General features: G+C 35.7%; 1 protein-coding gene across 1 annotated transcript in view; it reads right to left on the reverse strand.

The window, feature by feature from the left end:
• LOC109837327 overlaps positions 1 to 7344 on the reverse strand; it is a 12835-nt gene extending 5491 nt beyond the window's left edge. Inside the window, 6 exon segments of the mRNA XM_020405520.1 lie at positions 1 to 454; positions 457 to 1032; positions 1145 to 3050; positions 3995 to 4065; positions 5532 to 5594; positions 7051 to 7344. The exon segment at positions 1 to 454 is cut by the window's left edge and continues 4 nt beyond it. Coding sequence (XP_020261109.1) covers positions 1 to 454; positions 457 to 1032; positions 1145 to 3050; positions 3995 to 4065; positions 5532 to 5594; positions 7051 to 7093 — 3113 coding nt within the window. The 5' untranslated portion in view covers positions 7094 to 7344.

The raw sequence follows: 23331 nt of genomic DNA on the forward strand, positions 1-23331 counted from the left end.
TCCTCCATGGAACGCAAAGGCTGGTGCCTAGAATGAGACAGTTGATCTGGCTGAAGACCTAGATGTAATCGCTCCAACAGATCGCCGTGATGCTCAGGATGAAGGCTGTGGCCAAACTTCGCTTGAATAAGTTCCTCAATAGATGGTTCGTGCCGGGAGACATGATGAGTCTGTTGTTGCAACTCATGCAAGAGACGTTGTTTATATAAAACCTGGTCAACATGTGAAGCTGCAAAACTAGGGTCACGCAACTGTGGGTGCAGCAAATGCTCAAAAAGCAATTGTTCTTGTTGTTGCTGTTGTTTCTGTTGCATTAATTGCATTTGCTGCTGAAGTTGTTGTTGCTGATGTAGTTGTTGTTGCTGATGCAGCTGTTGTTGCTGTTGCTGATGCAGCTGCTGCTCCTGTAACTGAAGTTTCAATAAATGCTCTAACTCTGGCATAGATTGGTTTATAGACTGTTGACGCCGAATAGATCCCTGAACTTGTTCAATAAATGGGACTGATGAATGCATGTTCTGACGAGACAGCAAATGTTGCTGCTGGAGNGCAGCTGCAGCTGCTGTTTCTGAAGCTGTTGTGCTAACAGGTGCTCTTCCAAACTGATGCGATTAGCCTCTTGCTCAACAAGTGCCAAGTGACTTGCATCCATAGCATCATGGAGAACATTTGAGCTAGTGTTTCGTCTATAGTGACCGGACCATGTATCACGGACAACTGAGGGATCTCCCATTACATTGAAAGAGGAATCTGCACCACCAACATCATTGACACGCCCATGGCTATTGTCATTGACCAGGTTTGATGACAAGGGATGCTTCGAATGAGTTCCCTCTAGCTCAGACCAAAGCAATCCTAGAGGATTCAGATCTTTATCCGTGGAAAGTGTATGACTGGACAACCTTCGCGGTCCCATTTCATTTGCCAAAAACTGGTGAGCACTAGGCTTCTGTGACAACTCACGAAGGTCACTAGCAAGCTTTCCTAAAGGATTCTCAATGCTACTGGCAGGCCTCCCTGTATACAGCACTTCTGCACAAGATGCCCAAAAAAAACTATCAGAAAGTGCACCTAAAAGTGAGAAAATATGTAAAGGGTCACTTTTAAGTCAAATGAGTAAGAAGTGAGTAGAAGAAGGAACCACCTTCAGCATCCTGACCAGCAAAACCGTGAATTGTTTGATTTTCCGAACCAGGAATTCCTGCAGGATTATCTGAGTTTGAAGTAAGCAATCTTCCTTGGGGAGGGTCAATAAAATCATCATGCCCAGCCATTCTAGGCTGAATATGAAGATCCAAAGGTCCCTCAGTTCCAGATGATGTCCATCGTTTGTCACTACCAGCAAAAGAACCAGTGCCATCAGAAGCTGGTGTATCCACCTCCAGCTTGCTTCTAACAATATCCAAAGGTTCACATTGCTCAGTAGGATAGTGGACAGACGTGTCATTAGAACTTAAAGTCAAGTGAGGCATTAATTCACCAAGTGGCTGAAATGGTGTGCCTGTTGGAGCATCTGTCAAACATACAGGTAAATCTGTACCAAAAAACCCTTGCTCAAACCAGGAGATTATGTCAACGCCTAAAAATGGCCCCTGAATCTCCCCTTGAGGGTCTCGATAGAACAAACTCATTTCCTCAGGAGGAACAGTAAGTTTTGAAATCTTCACTTCCTTGTTATTTTGATATTGCATGCCATTATTGGGAGTGCCTTGGATAACAGACATATCAAACAGAGAACTGGAATCATTGGGCAGCTTAATACTAACATCAAAGGAAGAAATCGAGCTACTCCCCTCAAGCTTTCTGTCTTCCTTCCATACACTTTCTCCACTAACTTCCTCTTTAGTATTGCCAGGAATGTACCCTGTTACTTCACCATAATAATGATCAGCATCCACAGAAATAAATTCAGTTCCAACACCAGTATCCAACACTTTATTTGCAGACTTCAGCGTACTAATATTTCCAGAGTCTAGTTCATTCGATATATCCATTACTTCATTGTGAAGACCACTGTTCCTCACTAAATTGATCGCAGACTTCTCATACCTCTCAAACAATGAAGTATCTCCAGCATCCACCTCACAGGAACCAACTATTTTCTTTACCTCTTTGTTTGCATTATCAGAAAGTTCACTGCTAGCAATCCTCCCCTTCGAGATATCATCTAGAACAGCCCCTTCCTCTGGACCAGGAGTGATAAAAGCAAGTGGTGCCACTGAGTTTGACTGAGTTATTGGAGGAGCATCCTCAAGACCCTCAGGTGATTGATCAAAATTTGGGAGTGCCTTCTGCTTTCTATATATGTCAAGTAGCTTACCCCTCGGGTAGCGATATGCTCTTGAAGATAAACCAGACCTTACATCTTGAGCATCACTCGTATTTGCAGGTGCAGCACCAATAGGGCCAGTAGACGACACTCTGCTAAGTCGTAGACCTGTGGTAAAGTTTCCTCTACCTCTTCCAGGAGCAAATCCCACACTTGAACCTTCCGCTCGACCTTTGTCTAAACTAAACCCAGGAGCAGCACGGAAAACTGAGGGCCCACCAGATGGAGCTTCCTGACGATGGCGCGGCCTCCACTTGTCACGGGAATCAGTCTCGTTCAGTGGACGATTGTTGCCAGCAAATGATTGCTTTTCAGAATGCTGATCCTCTTTCTCAACATCTGTCTTTTTCTCAGTTCGTGAGTCCTTGTCTTTGTCTTCTGGTCCCCATCGAGATGACCATTTACTATCACGCCGTCCTTCATGTGCAGAGTTACGACCACTAACTTCATGCCACCGTTCTGAAGGCAAAATCCTAGAATCGGCAGTTTCCCTGGTGGAGTTACTGTCAGAACGACGGTCAATCTTACGGTATTCATTTTCACGATCTCCTTCCTTTCTGCGCTCTCGCCTGCTAAGCAAGCCAGTTTCCCTTTCCTCATCACGCCAGCGGCGAGGTTCCATATCAGGGACATTCCTTCTCCATTCTTTCTTGTCCTGAGATCCATCCAGTCGCCAGGAATCTTTATGAATGGTTTCTGAAGAGGTTCCATGGCGCATGTCCTATATAGTATATTGAAATATAGTTCAAAAGATAAAGAAGTAATGAGAAAAAGAAGCAGACAATATGGTATCTAAAGAGGCTTCACAATCTATCTTACAATTAAAAACATTCAAGAGTAGAAAAGGATGCAGGCAAACCAGTGATCTAAATAGAGAAGGTATCATTCAAATGGCTACAATCACTCTCAAGTAATATCTTTTTAAGGGTTGTACCCCAGTCTTTATCCTAGCCCTCAGCTAAAGCACTACAAGACACAATAAGGCACAGCAAATTCCTTGTTTTGATTTCTTGTCATCCAAATGTGTGGATAGGTAAAAGGAAGAAAGACAAAAAGTTTTCATGTTAAAACTACAAGCAGGCACACAATAAGACATGTAACCAAGCATGGCAACAATTTTGCAAGTATAAACTATTATGTGCACAAGCAGTTAAAAGGCCAAAGGATGGACAATTTGCACGGTGACACAAGAGAACCTAAAATTATAATCATGAACAGTTCTACCAAACATCCAACAACGAAGCAAATATATTCAAGAAGTAACTGTTTCTTTAGCCATTCTATTATCTAAGCTTGAGTCAACATTAAAAAAAACTGTTAAGCAATCAAAAATAAGTAATCATTCATAATAGCAATAGTTGTCTGAAGAGATATTAAGAAATGAGCACGCAAGTTATCTAATTCTAAAAAGAAGAAGAAAGCACCAGTAGTAAAAGACCAAGTTCCCCTGTGGATTTTAAATCCTATCATTTCTCCATTTTGAGCATCATGCAATAAGAAAAGCTAATGATAGGAGCTCACAGCTTCACATGTCAAACAAATGATTAATAAATCCTATTTTTATCCATGTGATTAATTAACTAAGGTTCAAGTAAATAAAATAGAATAAAATTGGACATCAAAATTAAAATATATGTTATCGACCGGAAAGGTGGAAATACTGACCTTGCTTTCAGTGGGTTTAGCATACAGCCACTGTGGAGATAAAGGTATACTGTTCTCAGATGTCAGTTGTTCTGCATTAAATGAAATCGTATATAAGATAATAAGAAACTTTGGATACAGAATACTGCAGATACGAATATATACATTAAAGTGCATGAGTACAGGAAATATAATGCTAAAATAATTGGTATATTTAACAGCCAAAAATCCTCCTGGAAGCTAAATGGCACGAAAGGATTAAAAATGTATGAAAAAGAACACCTAGCCTAACATAGTGCTACAAATGAATGAGTCTAAGAGGGTGCTTCGGGAGCTTAGTTTTAGAAGCTTTTAAGCTATGGTAGCTTTGGTGGCTTTTGGCTTTTTAAGCTATGTAAGATTTTCATGGTTTTTGGTAAAATAGTCATTTGCTTGGTCAAACCTAACTTACGCGGTGTTTAAGGGAGCTTAGTTTCATAATATTTTAAGCTATATAAATATTATCTTTTGATGGCTTATGAATTGTATGATAAAAATATCATTAAAAATATATGGCTAAAAAAATCATTTCACTTGGTCAAACCTAGCTTATTTAGGTGAGCTAAAAGTTATGTTTTCATAAGTTTGGATAATCCTAACTTTTTTAAATGACACTTAAAAACTAGCTTATTTGGGATGTTACCAAACAGGTAGATTTGGAAATGCTAGCTTAAAAGCTACATTGACCAAGAAATAAACCCTTCCAAACACCCTTTTATTCAGGTGAGCTTATAAGACAGCTTTTCAAAGTTAGGAAATCCTCATTTTTTTTAAAATCACGCTTAAAAGCTAGCTTATTGGGACATAATCAAACAGATAGATATGAAAAGTTAGGTTAAAAGGCCCTTTTCACCAAAATGTAAGCCACCCCTCCACAACCCCCACAAAAAAAACCCTAAAATGGATATTCTTACAAGAATGAACTGATACCCCAAGATTTTAGTCCCATATCGGATATTGATCGAGGATTGAATGGTTTACAATGTAAGTCTAAGAAGTCAAATGCAACATTGACTAGTCAATTTTGGCAATGGATTGAGTCAAACCATGTGCACCCTAGGTTGAATGCGTAAAACAAGATATCCTAGTTTCCTATACCAGAGAGGCAGCAACAAACACCAGCCTGCTGCAATCGACCTAGCAATTATAGAAAATTTCATTTTACCGTGAAAGTACAAATTAATATAGCATAACATCCTTATGCCTCTAATATTTCTTTAGAACAGAAAAATTGATAGTATTAAAAGTGAACAAGGTATCTAACTTCAGTAGTTTACCTTAGAAAGGTCTCATCGAAAATACAACTATTGCTTTTAACATCTAGAAATCCCAAAGTATATGGTCCATAAAAAGGTATATCAAAAAAAGTACTTCTTAAGAATGCATACCTTATTGAATGGTCAACTTAATCATAACTAATACTAATATTTAGCTTCTCGCTGTGGCAATCACTTTTCAAAGAACAATATAGTAGTTATAACTGAATATCCAATAGAAAACATTTTTAACAGAAAATCACCTTTCAATTCATCAACAACCCCCAAAGGAACCTTCTCATCATCATTTCTTGCAGAGCTGCCACCTGATATGGAAAGGAGGAATGTTTCTTCATTCAATAATTACTTTAACACAGTAACATTGATTGACTTGTACTAGTAATCAAAAAAAGAATGCCTATCTAATTCTGTTCAGGTACCCAAGCTATCTGATACACCCTGGAAAAGTCACTTCATCATTAAGCAAAAGTCTGATAGGAGTGTACAGTGGTGAGTTAACAACAGATGTACATGAGCGCATGCAACACAGCGAAACATAAAAAATGATGAAGGATCAAGGAATTGAAGAAATTTGTCTGTTTTTTCTTGTTTTGGGGTTTTTTTTTTGGGGGAGGGATGGGCAATCGTTTGGCCAAAGAGCCATCCATCTTGACTTTGACACGTAAATGTTCTATTGGAAACAAAAATAAATAAATAGACATCAGTAGATTACAGATTGTCATTGTAGAGCGAAAATCTTCCAACAAAGATTTTCTCTATTAATGTTCATCCACAATAAAAAGAACGAGTGAATATCTCAATTAACAATGTGTTTTCTTAAAGAATTAGAAACAGTGACGTGACCTAAAAAAACAGCTTTTTAGACAGAAGATGTTTGCAGTAAAATCAACAGATCATATTTCTGACAATGCCTTTTAAATAAGAAAATCAGATGCAAATATGTACAGGAATTGATGTACAGGAATTTCACAGGAGATTGAGAAGCAATCTGAATAGTGAAAAACATAATTATGCCCAAAGCCCAAAGGTTCTAACTGGGATTATTAATTTTAGATTTTAGCCAAAATAAAACTCTAAAATTTAATAATCTTTTATCAGTAAAGCAAATATTTCTAACTGTTAGTTTCTAACGGGAGTAGATAGCTTCAAAAATATATATCTAGATGTAACAGTACTTACAAGATTCAAAATAATTCCATTTTTTTACGGAAACATACTTGCACAATGACAAGTGCAGCGCAAAAGAGCATTCATCCATTAGATCAAGCATAACATAACATTGATACTTAATTTAATAACTGAACAACTAATATAATGCCACGCTAGAGAAACAAAATTATACAAAGTTATTCACCATCTAGAATTAACCAGAAAAATTCAATCAATGCAATTTACTACAAATCTACATGTAAAAATCCACTGAGACTTACAAAATATTCCAGAAAGATTCTGAACCTAAGCTCGCAGAGCGAAAGAAAACACTTATGAAGCGATTCCTCAGTTTTAACCAAAGATTATTCTCAAAAGACACTTCGTATTGTGTAAAAGCACTACTCTCTCAGATCCAGAATCAAACTGGTCAGCACGAAAAAAATCCTAAAATAATTATCATTTCAAGAGAAAAAACACCACCACCAAATTCACCTCCTCCCAAATTCTCAAAAGAAGAAAACGCTCAGCGATTCCTTACAAAACTCCAGACTCAAATCCGGAAACACATAATCTCATCGAAACAATGGAAAGGAACAATCAAGAAAGTACCTTTCGCCTGATTTTTGCCCAGATCGTGCTTTTCTTCCGCCATAACGAGAAAACGAGGGAGATCGAAGCAACAAGAGGCCGTCTAGGGTTTCCGATCTAAAGCAGAAAGTCACGAGAAATCGAGATTACCAGAGATCCAATCGCTTCAAGCGATCGAGATTAGTGTTTGAGAGAGATTGGCCAGGGCTAGGGTTAGGGTTTCAGATTGGAGGATAGAGAAGGTGAGGAGACTTGCGACAGCGAACGAGAAGTGAGATTAAAGAGAATACGCTAATTTCTTTTTTGAAATTAATTATTTGGGGATTTATAACTGAACTCTCTCCCTCGTATCCTCTCGGGATTTTATCATTTTAGGATTTTGAGGAAATTTGATGTTATTTTTCTTTTAGCTGGGGGTTCCACACCCAATTCACCTGGGCTGCGGGACCCACCCATTTGAGGTAACAATGAGATACAAGATGACGGGTGAAATATTGGGTGCGTTTAATAGGTGTGCACCGAAGGATTGCTAGATTTTAAATGCATCGGTCTTTTTTACATGGAAACCCTTTATCTGTTGGAAAGAATTAAAAGAGAAAAGGTGGACTTTTTCGCATAGTCCTTCTCATCCAAACCCGCATTTAAATTTGGCATCAATTATTTTTTGGGTTAATTTCAACGAAACCCCGAACTCTGAGGAGTGTTGTAAATAGTCACATTCTGCTATCTTACTTCGACAAATCTGCATTAACGTCTGGTGTATTGTAGATAACCCCCTTTAAATTTGTTTATTCCAATAAAACTGCATGAACTTTCAGGTGCCTCCAAAACTTTGTGCTGATTCTGGCAAATTCCCCCTTAAACTTATGTTTTGTAATTTGTAAATAATAACTAAAATGTTCTTAAAAAAAGTTTAGCGAGGAGAGAGAATACGTTGTTGCCGATAAATGGGACATGAGTAGACTGAGATTTTTGCTTTTTCTCTGGATAATATTTTAGTTAATTGTCAAATACAAATCAACATGATAAGAAAACTTTAGGCTCTTGCTTGCGGTCTTTTGACTCATATGTTATACAATGCAAACCATAAAGTGAGTGAACCTCTTCCATTAAACAAATTTTTTTTGAAAAGGATGAAAATCTTTCTAGATGAATTAAAATGAATTAACCCCTTAATTGAGGAGTTTACTAATTCATTTTATAGGGGTTAAGAGATGACATATTTTATTTATAAAAAAATTGGTTATAATCCTCATTATTTTCAAAGGCAAAAAATATCACAAGAATTGAGATAAATCTTACAATAGGTGTTATCGACTCCAACCTGTTTTTGTATTCTCTTTGTATATTTCTCACCACTTGTCCCTCTCAACAACAAAACCTAAAATCTCCAACTATAGAAACTTTTAAAGGGTAAGTTTGAAAAAAAAAACCAAATACTTTGGATTGGTTCCCGCGAAGCGTCATTTAACTTTTCTTCACAAAATCCTCATAACTTTTAGCAAGAAATGAAAACACCCTAGAGGGGGGTGAATATGGTTATTGCTAATCTTATTAGATATTAACGCCGATTAAAACTTATTAACAAATTATTCTTGCAAGATAGATATACAATATAATATGAGCAAGAATGAGCAATATAAACAAAGTGCAATAATCTATCAATGGGATACACAATGAGATATATGCAAGGATAAACAAAAACAAATGTGATAGGGCAATGTAAACAATGAGCAATGGCGAATAAAATAGACTAAGCAATAGACACAAATGATCGCCAATGCAAACTCTAACACACAAAGATGATCACGGAGTTCGGACCTTCCGTCCTACGTCTCTGCTCTCCACTCCCGGGAAGAAATCCGCTATCACAACCAGGTTTTCTACGCTCACCCGAATAACGTTTACACCTCACAACTTGGTTTTCTAGTTCACCGAAAACTTTACAACTACACACTTACAATCACACTCTACACCCTCTAAGTGTTGGCCTAGCCCGTGTCCTCTTTCTCAAGTGCTCGGATTTACAATCTCTCTCTAGGCTTTACAACTGATGCCACTCCTCTTGGAATCGACCCCGTCTCTCACCAACCACGTTCTCTCGGTGTACAAGTATAATACAATGTGTAACTCACAATAATGCTCAAATATAATATTTTGTTCTCTATAATAGGTGAGAACACAATGTAAGCTCTCTCTCACAATATCACAATCCCACAACCCAATATATGATGTATGAAATACTAAAAGCTCAAAATAGGGTGTGTGTGATAAAATGAGTATAAATAAAATCTAACTCAATTAGCAAACTAGCAATAATAAGAATATGAAAATTAATAATAAAATTACTAGAGAAAAGAGTTAGAAAAACTTCTCCATAAACACAAAGGAGGATGAAGAAGATTGAGGATGAATTCCTCAATTGACAATGCAAGCTTCCTCTTTGTAAACACAAACACAAACTTGAGAAATAAACTTTTAAACTCTTAAAACTCTTTTTTTAAAAACCCTCCTGGATGTCTACAGAACTGAAATAGTGAGGGGTATATATAGGATGAAAAACCAACGCTCAAAACCCAAGAAAATCCAGCAAAATGATAAAACTATAAAAGGCTGAAAAAATAACCGTTGGGGCTTATCAGTCGACTAACGGGTTGCGTCAGTCGACTGATGAGCTGACCGTTATAGGCAAACGGTAACTTATCAGTCGACTGATAAGCATGGTCAGTCGACTGATGACCTCATTAGTCGACTGATCAGTCCACCAATAAAAAAATAGAAACTTTTAAAGATTGCAGGACATTTCTTCAGTCGACTGATAAATGTCATCAGCCGACTGATAACAGGTTTTCAGCCTATATTGCTTTTTGAAAACGAATTTTAAAGCCCTTTTAAAAATAGTAAATAAATTCCAAAAAATATAAAACTTTGAGAAAAATTTATAAACATGATTATGAACATGTTGGAAAAGGAATTTTTTAATTTGCTCCTATCATTTGTGAAATCTCAGAAAAATTCAAAAGCACTAAAAATACATGTGTTTTAAACATGTTAATTTTGACATTTAGCTCAAATCAAGTTTTAAAAACTTGTGTAATGTTTATATGGACATAATAAAAGATGTTAATAATGTTTGTATAGTCCAAAGCATATTAAAATATATTTTGCATAAAAACACCTATATTTGAGAAATTTCACAAATGAAATGTGTGTGTATATTTGAGCTTGTAGAATTTACACACATTATATAATCCTATACTAAGTATACCAAGAATAAATCTTCTGAAGCTTGAACTTTGATTGATTGACTTGATTTGCATAGGCTTTAATATCAATGTTGCTCAATTTCCTTTGTATACTAAACAACACAAAACAAAATACTAAAACCAATATTAGTCGTAAATTGTTTGTTAAATCATCATCAAAACAAGAAGGCCAGCGATCTCCCCATTTTTGATGATGTCAAACAATTTACCAATATGCATTGTCACGCCCCTCTTCCCAAAATACCGGGAATCGGAACGTGAACAAGCCCGCGACGTATTAGATTAAGAAGAAATATACACTACCTTTTTTCTTTTCTTTTCTTCTCAATCTAATACGCTAAGTGTCTAGAAATAAATACAATACGAAGTCACAGGTCCCCGATCACAGATAGTAAGAATATAATGAACAATACAGAATAAAATAATACATATCACAAATAAATATCATCCAAGATATAAAAATACGGGAAGAACATGCCCTTATACAAATTGAATAATGAAAATGAAGAAATATAAACTACATCGTTCAGTAGTACTAGAAAGGAAAATACTACAAGAATAACTAAGATCATCAATTAAGAAGAGATATCTGCTTCGGTCTATTCTTCAACTCTATCTGAAAGGCACTCCTGCTGAGAATCCTCTGGCTCCTAATGATCTCCCAGCTGGACATATTCTTCCTCTAAGTCTGTCGTACACCAGAGAAAACATGTGTACGTCAGCGTGCATGGCACACGACAAGACCCCACAAAAGAAAATAGAACAAACGAAAACCAAAGCGGAAATCGATACGATAATAGAAATGACAAAAAGATGTTCAATTGGAAATTCAACAAAATCAATCAAGTAACAAGTCGATCATACAGCTAGCCATCAGAATAATCATTCAGGTAACCATGTCATACAAATAGATGGGATTAATACTTAAAAATCTACAACAAAAGATGTAGTACGTCGAGCGAAATAATCCAAACAAGAAAACTCTCATGTATATACCATATGTCTCAAATTGTAGATAATTAAATATTAACCCTGATCTATGTATGAAGAGAAATAGAACTAGCCTACATCTCACAAGAATCCTAATCACCTTAAGTAACAATGTCATGTAACTAGCCATTCTATAACAGGTCACTGCTCCACATCTCACACAGAGTCAACACTCATATCACCGGATAACTGACTATTCACAAATCCCCTACGTGCATCCAAACCTGCGAAACGGTTCATTGAGAGGACTACACGCAATCCGATTTCGGCCTGGTTTGAACTCAAGCAAAACTCGGGTGACGAAACGATTTCACTGACCAAGTGCGAAACAGTTCACTTGGCCTAACAAACTAACCCCAATGCGAAACGGTTCACTGGTGTGAGTCTGGAAGATACATCAACAGCCTTATCCGATCACATGAACATGGACTTCCCCATCCCAACTCTCTTGTATTTTCTAAATCAACCATAATCCTTATTGAAACTCAGGTTCACCACATAAACTCAGTCAACACACCCACACATGTCACTAAGTCGGTTCATGACGTACGAGGCCACTAAGTCATGAACTACTAATGGTTCTCAAACACAACATGGACAATACATAACAGACATGTCAAATACATTAAATAAATGCAAAACGTGAAATGTGATCATAAACAGTAAAAACATACATGCAGTCCGGTTTTATTAATATCTTGTTATCTAACCCTCTAAACTACTCATACAAAATCATAAATCACTTAAAATCCAAAATAGATAATTCTTTTTACAAATAAATTCCTTTAAATCATCATAATTATCAAAAATGATTCTTTTTTCAAAATAATTCCTATAAAATTATCATAATTTTTTCTAAATGATTCTGTTCTTAATAAATTCTTTTTAATTAATATAATTATCCAAAAAATGATTCCACTGCCAAAATAAATTCTTTTAATTTATCATAATTATTCTAAAATACTATTTGTCACAGAACTATGATTTAAATCAATATTATTCTCCAAACAACCCATGCAAATAATTATATTACAACTAATCCACATATATAATTAATAATTATTGAAATAACAACGAGAGGCGGGATCTTGCCTCGGGTACGTCGAAAGATTCGACGTCGACGGTGCGAGCCTACAACGGGGCGATTAACGACGAGCGACGAGGAGGTGCTGTAAAGCGTGGTTTGGTCTCGACGGGGGTTGGATCTGAAGAAACTCGGTACGACGACGCGAGATGAGGCAGAGGAGGTGTCCGACTGCAAAGGCATAGCGCGCTCGGTGGAGGGCGAGGACGGCGCTGGAGCTGGGCGTGGCCGTCGCAGGTCGGCAGGCCAAAGGCGGCGGGCGGTTGAGCGGGGGAGCGCTGGGGGCATTTGAGGAGCGGTTGCTGTGTGGGGTTGGGCGCTGCTGTGGCGGCAGAGGGCGGCGTGGACTCCGGCTCGTCCGGGCGCTCGAGGAAACTGGCGCACGAGCAGGGGCGACAAAACGGAGGTGGGTGGGGGATAGCAGGCGGTGGTCACGGCGGTTGTGGTGAGCGGCGAGGTTGGTAGAGAGGCGCGGCGTCGGGTTCTTCGGCCTGCTGGAGGTTGGGTTCAGGCGACCGGAGCGTTGGCAGGGTGAGGCCCCGAGCGCAGGTCGTTGTTGGGCATCGGGTGTGGAGGAGGGGAAGAACGGGAGGAGTAGGGTGATGTGATCCGAGCGGGGGTCGGTATGGGGCAACGCCAGCGGCTCCGAGTGACTGAGCGACGGGGCCGGTCGAGTTGTAAGTGACGAGGAGAGTTCGGTGCAGGTCAGGGCGAGCTCGCGACAGAGATAGAGAAAGGGAGAGATGTTTGTGGCAGGCGGAAGTTTGGGGAAGAAGAGAAGGAGACGAGAAAGAGAAAGAGAGTAGAAAACCATTATATATATATATATATATATATATATATATATATTTGAAAGGAAAATTTTAGGGTTTTAAAAATTAATTAAAAATAATATAAATTATGAAATAAATTAAATAACTATGTTAAAATTATCTATACATTAAAACGTACTATTTGTTTAAATACAATATATAATACACAACAGTAGAAATAATACAACAAATGGTACAATTAAACGAGATTAATTAATAAAAAATATAATTACTTATATTTAAAATCAAATAATTACAGGATAATTATCTACACAATAAAATGTACCAGTTGTGCTAATACGATAGTTGATACGTAATTGTAAAAATAATATAACAAATTACACAAATAATACATAATTAATAATACAACATAATACATGAAATAATACGTAATAGTAATAATAATGCAACATATTATTAAAAATAGTATGTAATAGTATCGATAACAAAACAGATTAATTCCAAAAATTTCCACCGCACGAAATTAATTTATAAATATTAAAATCATTTAAATAAATATAAAATTAGACTTTTAAATCATAGAAAATTGTAGAAAATCAAGAAAAATACAAATACTCTTTAAAAATAATAATTAAATATTTTAAAATACCAGATAAATATTTTAACTAGTATCGAAAATCCATGGTTCTTACATGTATAATTAAATCAATAAAACAATCAAAAACCAACTACTATATACTCATAATTTTCTCCCCTTTGGCAACATCAAAAATGGGGATAAACAATATGATAAAGAAAAGAGCGAAAGCTACCCCTAACAAAAAACACAAGTGAGTATAAACAAAAATATGAGGAATGCTCCCCCTGTCAAAAAGCCATAAAGAATATATGCAATAAAGATCATGACAAACATGTGAGCAAGCATAAATGTAAAATATGCTAAACACAACTCACATACAAAGATAGACTAAGTGAACACATATACATGTATCATGAAGATAAGGTGTCACAAGAGTCTAAAACATAAAAGATTTTAAAAAGGTTAAAAGAAAATCAAACATCAAATGATTTAAAACAAATTACAAATTTTCCATCATAAAACATGATTGATTGAGAGCACAAATAGACATATAAAAGGTGTCTCAATACCCAATCATAAAACATTATTTGAATATAATCAAAAGTAGATCATGAAATCAAAAAAATGAAATCATGAACCTCATGAAGGTTCAAATAAAAGCCTCAAATGATACTAAAAGAAATTCAAAGTGTATATATTGTATCATTTTCGACAAAAGCAATACTAAAAGAAATTCAAAGTGTATATATTGTATCATTTTCGACAAAAGCAAGAGAGGTGAGCATAACAAGATCTTGAAATAAGTTTCAACCAAAATAAAGCTTTTAGCATCCGGTAAACCTCCCGGGGTTTGCTCAAATATATAACACTCTCATATGCAAATACAAAACAAAGTATATATCTAAAAAGTGTTTGATCAATAGAAGAAATCCTTTTCGTAAAACTTGATCAAACCATATAAGGAATACATTATAAACCATAAATAGATGATCCGGAAGCTCAAACACATAAATATCATCATAAGAGTATTTTATAATGATCCCATAAACACAAACACCTTGTTCAAACTTAAAAATTGAAAACAATATATACTAACAAAAATGATGTTTTAGTATAGAAAAATCATCTTGATAAAAATTGTATCAATTCATAAAGGATGAAAACATGAAAGTCTATGAAAAAGAATCATGAAAAAAATATGAATGATAACTTTTCAAATCAAATACCAAGCGTAAAATTGTTTCCAATTTTATTTATAAAACTTAAAAAATAGTCTTTAAGAACATGAAAAACTAAAAAGCTAAAGAATTCGTTCTTAAAGACTAAACATGTTTTGGTACCCAATTACTATTGGTACCGAAGAGTCTAGGGACATGACCCCTATCATTAAAGCTTAAAGCCCTAGGGTTATGATCCCTTTTGGGCACATTTTGTGCACGAGTCCGGTCATAGCAATAATTATGCAAATGACTCATTCGATTGCAATAAGTGAAATGAAGAGGATGCATTTGTTTATGTTGACCATGTGGATGTGCACGTGAAACATTTTTAAACAAGAGTCTATTTGGATCATTTTGTAACTTAGAAGCTTTTTGCAAATCATAACAAAATTTTGCAAGATGTCCAAATCTACCATAAACATTACACTTAAACACATGTGGTTCTTTAGAAACATTTGGCAAAAGTGAATTTCTTTTTAAATCAAAATAATACTTGGCCAAATGACCCAAATGACCACAAAAATCATACTTGTACACATGAGCATGTTTATGATGTGCAATATGTGCGTGTACATATGTATGTGAAGAAGAAGTTTGATGGAATGCACAAGGATCAATATATTTAGGCATGGTGAGTTTTTGTGCATCATAACAAAACTTAGCAATATAATCTTTTCGGCTGCAAATAGAACACTTGTAAGTTTTGTTATACATGTGTGCGTAGTGAATAGGTTTCTTAGAAATATTTTCATGGGACTTTGCACACAAGTCCATAAGCTTGTTGTTATTAACAATGCAAGTTTTTAAAGTTGAATCTAAAGTAGATATTCTATTTTTAACATGATTCGATTCATCATTTTTCATATATGCATTGTTATTAGAAGTGGAACATACATAATCATTTTTAAAAGAATTAAGCTCTTTTCTAATATTCTCAACTTCTAACATAGCATCACATTTAGCATGAAACAAACTAGCATTTTCTAATTTTAATTTTTCATTGCATTTTTTAAGATTTACATTTTCATTTGTAATGAGATCAAACTTAGTGACTATTGTTTCATGAACGGATTTTATTTTAACATGCTTGCTTTTTAATTCAATATAGCTACATTGTAATTTTTTATAATCATGCATCAATAATTCATAACCATGTGCGAGTTCATAAATAGAAAGATCATTTTCGTTATCGGACTTGCATACCTCACTAGGGCTATCGCCTAGCGGCCGTGTGCATGATGAGGCTCCTTGTGAACTTGAAGAGGAAACCACCATAGATCGTCGGATCACTTCCAAGTTCCCTTGATGTGCTTCAAATAATTTCTAAATTGTATAAGCACTATTAAAATAAGCAAGTTCGTTAGAAATACATGGTCCAAAAGCATTATGCATAAATTCTAACACCAACTGGTTCATTGTAAATATTTTCTTGTCATGTTTGCTCCACTTGGATTTTGCCAAGGTGGGCACAATATAAGCATTGTCAATTACTTCCCATAAATCTATATTTTTAGACTCAACAAAAATTTTGAATCTACTACACCATTGATCATAAGGGAAGTTACTATATCTAGGAGTAACATTTATATCGTAGCCAAAGCTAAAATTATCATACATATCCATAATATATGGGCAAGCAAAATAAATAATATCAAAACAAGATTAGCAACAATATTAAAGCTTAGACCGCTAACTCAAGGCGGTTAAACCTTAAATCAAGAGTACCAAGCTCTGATACCAATTGAAAACACCCTAGAGGGAGGGGGGTGAATAGGGTTATTGATAATCTTATTAGATATTAATGCCGATTAAAACTTATTAACAAATTATTCTTGTAAGATAAATATACAATATTGTTGGCCTTCTTGTTTTGATGATGATTTACAAACAATTTACTACTAATGTTGTTTGTCTAGTATTTATGTTTTCTTATTTATTATAGACAAACAACGTAGTTGGAGGATGGATGGAATAGCGCTTCAACGATGATATCCAATGGAGGTTGGCGGAATGTCGGGTTGAAGCCTTGCTATTCAAAGTTCAAGATCCAAGTTCAAGCTTCATCAGCAAGTGTACCAAGTCAAGCTTAATTGAAGATCAAGATTGCTTGGGTAATGTAGTTTAGGTTTTATATTATGTGTGTTAAATACGTTAAGCTCAATTATCTATACACACACATTTTATTGGTTTCCTTGTATATATATGTAGTCATATATATATACAACACAAGTTTTGGTTTTCACGTTTATAAATATGAAATTACATGTTTCATATTTATTATTGTGATTTGGTTTATCTACATAGATATGAAACAAATATATTTTCATATACATACTCATAAGTTTCATTTTCTATTGTATTTGTGAAAATATTATATTCTTAGTTTGTAGACTTCAATATCAGTTTATACATGTTTTACTAAGTCTACAAAAACATTTCACAAAGTTTCAAAAGTTGGTTTATGTCAAAACATCAAAATTCAAGTATCTCATATTTTCATGTTTTGGACTATTTTGTAAAATGATGATATTTTTCATTTGGGAAGTCCTTTTTCGAAACCAGTCATTGTAGCATGTTTATTATCATGTCTACAATCATTCTCCAAAGTTTTATATTTTTTGGAATTTATTTGCGTTTTAAAATCAGCAAATCAGGTTTTGAAGTGTATCAGATTTCGGTCGACCGTACCGGTCGACCGAACCTGAGGTCAAAAGTTCACTGGGCGACAGAAAGCCTGTCGGTCGACCGGTCTGGTCGACCGATGAAAATTTTCGGTCGACCGACGAATTTTCCGGTCGACCGACGAGTGTTCCTTCAGCTTCCAACGGGTAGTTTTTTGACCGTTGTCTTGGGGCTGTTTTGTCTTTTGCTCTGGTTTCTTGGCTGAGTTGTGAGAGGGTATAAATACCCCATTGTCTTCAACTCTCAAGTAATCTAAGAAGTTTTTTTAAGAAGTTTTTTTAACAAGGGTTTAAACTTGTTTAGTGTTTGTTTAAGTTTGGTTTAAAAAGCTTTTAAACATTTGAGAGTTTGGGTTTGTGAAATCAACTTCACAAGAGCAAAGAGGAGATCATCCTTTGGTGTTTGGGCATTCAACTCATCTCTCTCTCACTCTTGATCTATAGAGAAGTTTTCCTTAAACTCAATTCTAGCTATTTATTGTTATGATCTTAATTTCCATAAGCTAGATTTTTATATTGAGTTTAATTGTTTTATTGATACTCTTTGCTTACACACACAACCATTGAGCTTATTGTATTTTCATACAAGTGACTTAGAGTTGTGCTTAATTGAGTTCTCACCTTGTTTAGAGAACAATCAAATTGATTTATATTGTGCTTAATTGTGAGGATTCACTTGTAATACACTTGTACACCGAGAGAAGTGTGTGGTGAGAGACGGGGTCGAATCCAAGAGGAGTGGCGTCGGTTGACGTGCCTAGGGAGAGGTTGTAACCGAGCACTTGAGGAGGAGGACACGGGCTAGGACCAACACTTAGTGTGTAAGGTGTGATTGCATAGTGATTGTATTGTGAGGTGTAAACGTTGTTCGGGTGAACGTAGAAAACCCGGTTGAGATAGTGGAGATCTCCTCGAGGTGAGGAGCGGAGACGTAGGTCGTGGGGACCGAACTCCGTAATCATATTGTTTGTTTGTGATTGCATTGTCGTTCTTATTCTTGTTTTCATATCTTATATCGCCTTTGTGTATTGCTCATCATATTACCCTATCACTTGTGTAGATTGTTTATTTTACCCTTGTGTTGTTTATATATCCTTGCATATATACATTTTCATCATATAGGATATATCTCTTTATTTGCATTGCTTATCCTAGCTTATATATCTTGTGGTATTTCATATTTGCTAGGATAACTTATTAATAAGTTTTAATTGGTATTTAATCGGATTAGATCCTCTAGGGTCTAATAATTGGTATCAGAGCTTGGTGCTCTTTAATTTAAAGGTCTAACCGCCTTGAGTTAAAGATCCAAGTTATCTTATTTGTGCTAATCTAGTTATGATTACTTTTGTCTTGCTTGCATATTTTCACATGTATATCATGAATATGAATATATTTCGTTTAGGCTATAAATCAAATATTGCTCCTAAATTCATTATTTTTTCCTATGCACAATGGGCTTCTAGATTTAAATTATTTGTTGAATCTAGAAATATCGACTTATGGGAAGTTATTGATTGTGCTTATATTGTGTCCACTTTGCAGATATCTAAGTGGAGCAATCATGATAAGAAAATGTTTTCAATGAACAAGCGTTTGTTAGAATTTTTGCTTAATGCTTTTGACTCATCCATTTCTAACAAATTTGTTCATTTTGATAGTGCCTACAAACTTTGGAAATTTATTGAAGCACATCAAGGAGACTTGGAGGTAATCCGACAAGCTTTGGAGGATTCCTCTTCAAGTTCATGTGGAGCATCATGCACTCGGTCACAAGAGGATAACTCTTGTGTAGTAAGCGATTCTGATTCCGATAATGATTTATCTATTGATGAACTCGCTTGTGTATATGATAGATTATCTCATGCCTATACTAAATTGCAAAATAATTTTATTGATCTCAAAAGCAAGCATATTAGTTTAAAATCCGATCATGAGTCACTAGCTTCCAAACTTGATATTGTTGTTAAAGAGAATGCTATTTTAAAAGAAAACAATGAGTTATTAAGTTTGGAAAATAATAACATGTCTTCATCTATTGCTAGCTTAACTCATGCTAAAAATGATGCCATGATAGAAGTAGAAACTATTAGAAATAAGTTTAATTCTTTTAGAAATGATCATGTTTCATCTACTTCTATTTCCAATGCTTGTATGCACAATGATGAATTGAATCTTGTGAAAAAACGAATATCATCTTTAGATTCAACCCTTAAAACATGCATTGTAGATAATAAGAAACTTATGGACTTGGGTGCAAAGTCTAGTACTACAACTTCTAAACCCGTACACTTTGCACACTTGTATAGTAAATGTTCTATTTGTGATCGAAAAGGCCATTTAGCTAAGTTTTGCTATGATGCACAAAAACATAAGAATATTAATTCTTCTTGTGCATCTCATAAGGCTTCTTCTTCATCACATGTACACACACATGCACCCATTGTTCATCATAAGCATGCTAATGTGTATCATTGTGATTTTTGTGGTAGAGTTGGTCACTTAGCCAAGTTTTGTTTTGATTTGCGAAAAGTTTCTAAATCGCAAAATATTTCAAGTAGACCAACATTATTTCAAAATGTTTCTCATTTGCAAAATAATCTTAAAAGACCATCTTTATTTGCAAATGTTCCTCGTGCACATCCACATGGTCAACATAACCAAATGCATCCTCTTCATTGCACTTATTGCAATCGAATGGGTCATTTGCATAATTATTGCTATGACCGGACCCGTGCACTAAATGCGCCCAAATGGGTTCATAACCCTAGGGCTTTGAGCTTGAATGATAGGGGTCATGTCCCTAAATCGTTTGGTACCAAGAGTTCTTGGGTACCAAAAGAAATTTGATTTTAAACAAAGAATTTTAGTATTTTTATTTTTCTTTGTCTTGGTTTTGAAAATTATGTTTTAAGATCTTTTGGTTATGAAAACAATTTTTCTTTTATCAAATCTTTTGTTTTCATAATTATTAGTCTTGATTTTGATGAGAGGTTTGTATTTATATAACCCTCCGGATTTATTGGGTGTTTATTCCCAAATCATGTTTACCGGATACTAGAATGATTATATGGGTTGAAACAAGCTTAAGAGCTTGATATATTGTTGCCTCTCTTGAAATTCTTTTATCAAAGATTTTGTTTTGAATTATTGCTTTGAATTCATTATATTTCACTTAAACAATTTTTCAGAACCTGTCATATCTGTTTTCGGTCGACCGCACCGGTCGACCGAACCTGAGGTCAAAAGTTCTCTGGGCGACAGAAGCCTGTCGGTCGACCAGTCTGGTCGACCGATGAAAATTTTCGGTCGACCGACGAATTTTCCGGTCGACCGACGAGTGTTCCTTTAGCTTCCTACGGCTAGTTTTTTGACCGTTGCCTTGGGGCTGTTTTGTCTTTTGCTCTGGTTTCTTGGCTGAGTTGTGAGAGGGTATAAATACCCCATTGTCTTCAACTCTCAAGTAATCTAAGAAGTTTTTTTAAGAAGTTTTTTTCTATCTATCAAGAACAACAAGAGAATGGTTTAAAAGATTTTAACAAGGGTTTAAACTTGTTTAGTGTTTGTTTAAGTTTGTTTTAAGAAGCTTTTAAGCATTTGAGTGTTTCGGTTTTGTGATTCAATTCTACAAGAGCTTGAGGAGATCATCCATTGGTGTTTGGGCATTCAACTATTCTCCCTCCAACTCTTGATATATTGAGAAGTTTTCTAAACTCTATTTCTAGCTATTTTATATATTTGATTATCATTGTTATTTAGCTAGAACTACATTGAGTTTAGTTTTGATTTATATCTTTGAGTTGTGCTTTCATTGTGTTCTCATCTATTGTAGAGAACAAATTTATATTTGTTACATTGTGAGTGTTGTAAGGTTTTCGGTGAGCTAGAAACCGAGTGTGTAGTGAGGTTTTCGGTGAGCTAGAAACCGAGTGTGTAGTGAGGTTTTCGGTGAGCTAGAAACCGAGTGTGAGGAGTGACGTTGATCGGTGAGCGTTGAAAACCGACACTGTGAGGTGTAAACGTTATTCGATATTACCGTTGCTTTCCCAACGGCTATTTTCTGAGCTGATTTTTCTGGGGCTTTTTGGACTTTTGCTTGGGGGTTTGGCTGAGATTTTGAGTGGGTATAAATACCCTATTGCTGCTCTCTTTCAAATTTAACTAAGAGAATTGTTTAAACAAGTTTAATGGTGTTTTGTGTTTGTTTAAAAGAGTGTTTAAGATTTTGGTTTGTGAAGATAATTTCACAAGGGCTTGAGGAGATAATCTTTGGTGTTTGGGCTTCAAATCATCTCTCTCTCGCTCTTGTCATTTATTGGAGAAGTTTTCTAAACTCAATCTAGCTTTACATTTTATTTTTTGATTATCATTTTATTAAGCTAGTGTTTATATTGAGTAATTGTTTTATTGATACTCTTTGCTTACACACACAACCATTGAGCTTATTGTATTTTCATACATTGTATAATTTGGGTTGTGGGGTTTGTGTGACTAGGAGTTGTGCTTAATTGAGTTCTCACCTTGTTTAAAGAACAATCAATTGATTTATATTGTGCTTAATTGTGAGGATTCACTTGTAATACACTTGTACACCGAGAGAAGTGTGTGGTGAGAGACGGGGTCGAATCCAAGAGGAGTGGCGTCGGTTGACGTGCCTAGGGAGAGGTTGTAACCGAGCACTTGAGGAGGAGGACACGGGCTAGGACCAACACTTAGTGTGTAAGGTGTGATTGCATAGTGATTGTATTGTGAGGTGTAAACGTTGTTCGGGTGAACGTAGAAAACCCGGTTGAGATAGTGGAGATCTCCTCGAGGTGAGGAACGGAGACGTAGGTCGTGGGGACCGAACTCCGTAATCATATTGTTTGTTTGTGATTGCATTGGCGTTCTTATTCTTGTTTTCATATCTTATATCGCCTTTGTGTATTGCTCATCATATTACCCTATCACTTGTGTAGATTGTTTATTTTACCCTTGTGTTGTTTATATATCCTTGCATATATACATTTTCATCATATAGGATATATCTCTTTATTTGCATTGCTTATCCTAGCTTATATATCTTGTGGTATTTCATATTTGCTAGGATAACTTATTAATAAGTTTTAATTGGCATTTAATCGGATTAGATTAGCATAAGACCCTAATCACCTCCCCCCTCTAGGGTCTAACAAATATGATATGAGCAAGAACGAGCAATATAAACAAAGTGCAATATCCTATCAATGAGATACACAATGAGATATATGCAAGGATAAGCAAAAACAAATGTGATATGGCAATGTAAACAATGAGCAATGGCGAATAAAATAGACTAAGCAATAGACATAAATGATACGCCAATGCAAACTCTAACACATAAAGATGATCACGGAGTTCGGACCTTCCCGTCCTACGTCTCCGCTCTCCACTCCCGGGGAGAAATCCACTATCACAATCAGGTTTTCTATGCTCACTTGAATAATGTTTACACCTCACAACTCGGTTTTCTAGCTCACCGAAAACTTTACAACTACACACTTACAATCACACTTTACACCCTCTGAGTGTTGGCCTCGCCCGTGTCCTCTTCCTCAAGTGCTCGGATTTATAACATCTCTCTAGGCTTTACAACCAACGCCATTCCTCTTGGAATCGACCCCGTCTCTCACCAACCACTCCTCTCGGTGTATAAGTGTAATACAATGTGTAACTCACAATAATACTTA

This window comes from Asparagus officinalis, chromosome 4, assembly GCF_001876935.1.
Source record: "Asparagus officinalis chromosome 4, Aspof.V1, whole genome shotgun sequence".
NCBI classification, from domain to species: Eukaryota; Viridiplantae; Streptophyta; class Magnoliopsida; order Asparagales; family Asparagaceae; genus Asparagus; species Asparagus officinalis.